Source organism: Benincasa hispida, unplaced genomic scaffold (assembly GCF_009727055.1).
Source record: "Benincasa hispida cultivar B227 unplaced genomic scaffold, ASM972705v1 Contig207, whole genome shotgun sequence".
NCBI classification, from domain to species: Eukaryota; Viridiplantae; Streptophyta; class Magnoliopsida; order Cucurbitales; family Cucurbitaceae; genus Benincasa; species Benincasa hispida.
In genome coordinates, this window is record NW_024064645.1 from 510,849 (window position 1) to 516,471 (window position 5,623).

Sequence of the window (5,623 nt, forward strand, 5' to 3'; positions counted from 1 at the left end):
AATATTATACTTTTAATATTTAAATTTTGAATTTTATTTCAATTTCATCGATAAATTTTAATATTTACATTTTGACCACAAATTTTGACTAAACAATCACTTTGATGTTTGGCTAGCATATGATTTTTCTTATAATTAAATGCAACCAAATAAGAAATCTCTCTAGACCTTTTTAAAAACTAATGCAAAATTTATTTACAACTTAACCATCAACGAAATTATGTTGTTTTTATGAAAACTAAATTTTAGAAACAACAAATTCAACCCTTTTTTTGTTTCTATTTTATGTTTTAAATTCTTAAAACAACAAAATCATTTTTTTATATATTTAAAAAGCCCCCCCATTAATAATCAATTTTTTACTTTAAAAATCATAATATGTAACGTATTTTTTTTTATTTTTAATTTAAAATGTTAGAGAATAAATAAAAAAATATTACCAAACAAGTTTAGGTGTTTTCCCTTAAATGAGACCAACTCGAAACCCCATTTGTTTTTACTAAACCATTACTGATCAAGAGTTTTAAATGTTATTAAACGAGCTTTAAAAATGAACAAGTCTAAACCCATATTTTTCTTGATAAAAATACCTTTTTCGTTCCTAGGTAGTTCAGATTTTAGTTCATCCTTAGATTACAAAATGTTAAGTTTTGATTTTGGTTTCAATTTAGTCCTTAGATTCTAAAATGTTACAATTTCATCCTTGAAATTTAAGTTTTGTTTTAATTTAATCACTAAGTTTTAAGATTTATACTTTTAATCTCAATTTTTTCATTCACTTTCCATCATTAGCGTTAATGTCTATTAATTAATTTAAAATAATTATGAAGCTAAAATTTAAATTTGACAAAACTCAAAATGTTAAAAATGTAACATTTTAAAACCTAAGACTAAATGAAAACTAGACTCAAACTTTACTAACCGAAATTTACTTTTCAAGAAAAAGGTAATTCAATTATGATTGAATTAAGCTTATTTTGTCAATTCAGATCTAAATTAAAATTTATAAAAAGTATAAAAGAGTCAATAAATAAAGAATATGAATTGTAAATAATTCTAAAAGTAAACAATTTCCAAAGAAACAAAAAAAGGGATATAGGTTTAAAAGGTTATATAGAAAACAAAAAATAGAAAAAATAAACCAAAAGGGTAAAAGAAAACAGAGGAAGCGATTTCCCGTTGCCGTTGGATTACTCTCTTCTCTCCTTTTTCGCTCTGTTTAAAACAGAGCAACCCTTCATCGGAACTTTATAGAGACGACCACCATGGGTATAGCCGAAGCTTCTCCGACCACCATGGCTCCGCTTCTTCTACGGAACCTAGCCACCTCTCTCTTCGTCTTTGCCGATAAATTCCTCATCAATTTGTCAAAGAAATACAAACTTCTCGAGATTATTCACACCCTACTAATCTCCTCCTTCCTCTTTTTCCTCCGTTTGCTTCCTTCGCTGTTTCCTTCGATCCACCCGGTTTCCGATGATCGGTACCCTCTAAAACCCCCGAAAACTGGGAGTTATGGTAGCGGCGGAATCGCAGTCGGAAACGGTAGCGGAAGCGGCGATTTAGGGATTTCTCGTGCGCTAACGCAATTGCTGTCGATTATTAGCCACGTTCCGGTCAGTTCTCGGAAATACGAAGTGGTTCGATCGTTGGCGGAGAAGTTGATTGATGAGAATCACAGGGAAGGGATTGAGGAACTTCGTGAGGTCAATCGTGTGGTTCTTTCCGCCGCCTTCGGTCGGACTATTGGTCAGATTGAAGCCGGGATGATAGAGCGAGGGTTTTGTCAGGACGATAACGACGGTGGTGGTGGTGGGGGGTCTGTGGGTGGACCGGTGGAGTTCGGGTTGGGTCAGGTTGTGAGAGCGGTTCGGTTGTTGGGAGAGTCGGCTTGTAGCCGCTTCGGGAGGGTGAAGGAGGGGGCGAACCAGACCGGAAGCTCGATGGAGAAACTGGCGGCGGAGGTGCTGTGGTTGGCTCAAAAAATGGCGAGTTGCGGTTGTCGGAATGAGGTTTGTAGGCGGTGGGCTTCGGCGGCTCAGTTGGGAAGACTCTCCCTCTCGGCGGAGCCGCGGCTGCAGGCCTCATTGGTTAAAGTCGCAGGTATTATTCTTTTCTTTTATTATTATTTTTTTTTTATGGCTCGTAAATTTAGTTACATTATCATATTTTATTTTAATTTTGTTATAAAATAAAATAAATTTATAAGAACACACTGGGGGTTAAATTGGGGAAATTACCGAATTTTCTCTGGTTAAAAAATATAACCTTTTCTCCTTTCTTTAAAAGACCTACCACGTGAAAATACCATTCTACCCTTAATAAATAAATATAAAATTACAACTTATCTAACACATATCTTAAATTAGAAAATTCAATCTTTTGTTTTCAAGATAAAAATCTTTATGTGAAGGTCACAACTTCATAGAAATAATCTTTTTCTCTTAAAGGACAATTTCTTTCTTTTCTTAGAGTTTTAAGAGAGGCAAGTATGTTAAAAAATAGTATTTTATTTTTTTATGTTAAAAAATAGTCGTTTGTCTCTTAAAGTTTAGTTAATAAGTAAGTCTTTTATCTCGTGAAGTAACTTCACAAGACAAAACTTACATGAAACAAACGTGATAGTTTATCGTTTGTCTCATAAATTTATAAGTTATTTTATAAGACAAAAGATAGAAATGAACTTAACTTTACGAGATAAAAGATTGAGTTTTGTCTCTAGTAAAGTTGAGTTCATTTCTGTCTTTACAAAACAAACTTACAATATTACGAGACAAACGACAAAGAGTGTTTAAGCTAATTTACAAACTTTCCATTGTTGGATTTCGAGACGGATTATCACATTTTTGTAATGTATTTGAATTTTCAAATTATGATGAGCCACGACCACAGTTGCCTTGCCTTTATATGAAAGTGAAACGCTGTCTGAAGTAATTATCCCAAACTCCAAGGAATATGCGATTTCAGAAGTTATCTAAATTTAATTATTCTTCTGTTTAGTTTTACCAATTCAAATTTTTTAGTCTCATTGGATAACAATTTAGTTTTTAAATTTTTATTTTTAAAAAATAAGTTTATAGAGTATTTCTATTTTCAAATTTCTTTTTTTGTTATCTATCTTTTATCAATGATTTAAAAAATCAAAAAAAAAATTTGAAAACTAAAAAAATAGCTTTTAAAAACTTATACGAAAGTTGTAAATCATGATAAAAAAAAAAAAAAGAAGAGAAAATAGGTTTAATTTTCAAGAACCAAAAACCAAAAACCAAATAGTCATTTAACTACTTTTGTTTGCCTCTTGTTATCTTCTTTTGCTTTTTAATTGTTTATTTAATTTTTAAAAAATTTATATTTTCATATAAGCCTGAACTACTTGACGGTGAGATTTTTTTCTCTTAAATCTTTGTCTCAATACTTGTAGTAAACCCTTTGGAATATACTGATGAACATATTACACAAACATGAATCACTAATGGTCTCATTTGATAAGCACCTCATTTTTATTTTTAATTTTGTTTTTTTAAATGTTGGTTCTTTTAATCTATTGTTAGGAATTTTTTGAAAAGCGAACCCAAATTTTAAAATTTTAAAAAGTATTGTTTTCATAAATTTGTTTTTACTTAGACTAAAAATTCAAATATTTGGTTAGGAAACAACTATTTTGGTCTATGTACTTTCAGATTTGTTCAATTTCCATCTTTGTGCTTTTAAATGTCCAATTTTAATTTATTTTCAATAAATTTTAAATTTAGACAGGTTGTTGTTTGATTTTTTTCAAAAACTTTTTGTTATATATTAATAGCTTTTCTGTAAATTTTGAAAATATATTCCCGTTTTGTACTTTATTACATGAAAATTATTATTATTATTTAATAAATTTTGACAAAATATAATTTCGAGAGATAAACTATTGAAAGTATATATATTAAAATTTAATCAATTGTAAAAGTAACTAAAATGATATTTTAAGTAATAAAAAAAATCTAATAATGGTCAAACAACCTAAATAAGAGAGTAAGTCAATGTTCAATTCCATTCTATTTGTCTCACTTCCACCCATGAATAAATTTATACATTTTGGGATTAGAGTACAAGTGGGGTTGAAGGCAATTTGATTATATATATATATATATATTTAAAAAGTTCTTGATCATACTGTTTTGGTTCAATTACCATTTTATTTTATGAGTCAAATCAAAGACAGAAATGGAATGAATTCTTGATTGAGCCTTTTAATGCAGAAGTCCATAGGGAAATCATTTGATATCTGTATAATATTTTTAATATATGATGCTGACTTTGGATAAAGGGAGAAAAATGATTATGTTATTTTATGCTTCAAAATTACTTTTTTCTTTATAGTTTGCTTGCCTTTGTGTTTCTTGTTAAATTCTTGTTTTAAATCGTCCTTTTTCTTTTTTGAATATGATATTAGACTATACATTTTTATATATATGGCTTATGACATAAAGCATGTGCTTGCATGTTTTTACACAATAGCTCTCTTAAAAATTGATTGAGACATCTAATGATGAGGGTCAAAAATAATTTTTACATTAAATTTAGGAATAAGATTAAAGTATTTGTAAAGTGGGAAAACTCAGCGTGAAAATTGAAAAGCCTAGAAAGAGAAGCTTAGTTTGTTTCTATTATTATTGTTATTATTTATTTTACTCGTAAGGACAAGATTAAGGAAGGACAACGATTAGGTGTAGTCCTCATAAGAAAAATAGCAATTAAAATTTTTTTTTTGGTAAATTTTAATTGGACAACTAGGTAGATTCTACAAATATGAGTGTAGTTTAGGATGAATCGAAGTATTTTTCTTAGAGAAAATGATAAAAAAAGAAGGGCTTTTTTCATATCCAACAATTACAACATATGATTGTATGTGTAGCATTCTTGTTCAAGCAATGCCGAGAAATGGGAAAGGATGAAGATGGAGAAGAGAGTGAGAAGCAGCAGCAAATGCAGACGAAGTTGAAGATGCTGATTTCATGGCTTCCATTGCTATGTAGAGGCAGCAACGGGACCGATGTGCCCATCCTAAGCATCGGTGAACGACGAGAGTTGGAATTGGTGTTAGAGGAGATGATAGGGACATTGCAACAAGACCAACAAGAACAAGTTTTGGCTCTGTGGCTCCACCATTTCACTTACTCGTCGTCCTCCGACTGGCCGAACCTCCATGCGTCGTATGCTCGGTGGTACAGCGCCTCTCGTAAGCTCTTGATCCACCAGGATCAGTAATCTAACCTTTAAAACAAAAACCTATAACCTTTTGTTAGAAATTCTGTTAGTATTTGATAGAAATTTCAAATGCCATTTCAAAATCATATTTTGTATTTTTACTTATTCCGATATATTTTTTTTTCGACGCATTCATTTTTATTGGCATAGGTGTATTTATCTCGATGAAAATTTAATGCGTCGGTCAAAATAGACTAATTGCACATTTTTTTTAAAAATTTATGCCGACAAAAATTGGAACTTCTTCCGACAAAAATATGTGTGGGGAAAAGTCTTTAAAAACCCCTTCTTTTTCTCCAATTTTTTTTTCTCTTTCCATTCCTGCAACCCCTCGATCCTCGATTGCCTCCCTCCTCCCCCTTTTCGTTTCTGT

General features: G+C 30.6%; 1 protein-coding gene across 1 annotated transcript; it reads left to right on the plus strand.

The window, feature by feature from the left end:
- Positions 1–1,121: 1,121 nt before the first annotated feature.
- LOC120069090 lies at positions 1,122–5,385 on the plus strand. The gene is made up of 2 exons (XM_039020776.1): positions 1,122–2,103; positions 4,898–5,385. Exons 1-2 carry the CDS (start codon positions 1,266–1,268, stop codon positions 5,248–5,250), a joined length of 1,191 nt encoding a protein of 396 aa, XP_038876704.1. The 5' UTR covers positions 1,122–1,265; the 3' UTR covers positions 5,251–5,385.
- Positions 5,386–5,623: the final 238 nt, after the last annotated feature.

What these genes read in the sequence shown, in the direction of transcription:
- LOC120069090 (XM_039020776.1), top strand. Translation starts at nt 1,266, where the DNA reads ATGGGTATAGCCGAAGCTTCTCCGACCACCATGGCTCCGCTTCTTCTA. An exon ending in CTCATTGGTTAAAGTCGCAG is followed by an intron (nt 2,104 to 4,897) that starts GTATTATTCTTT and finishes TTGTATGTGTAG; the next exon opens with CATTCTTGTTCAAGCAATGC.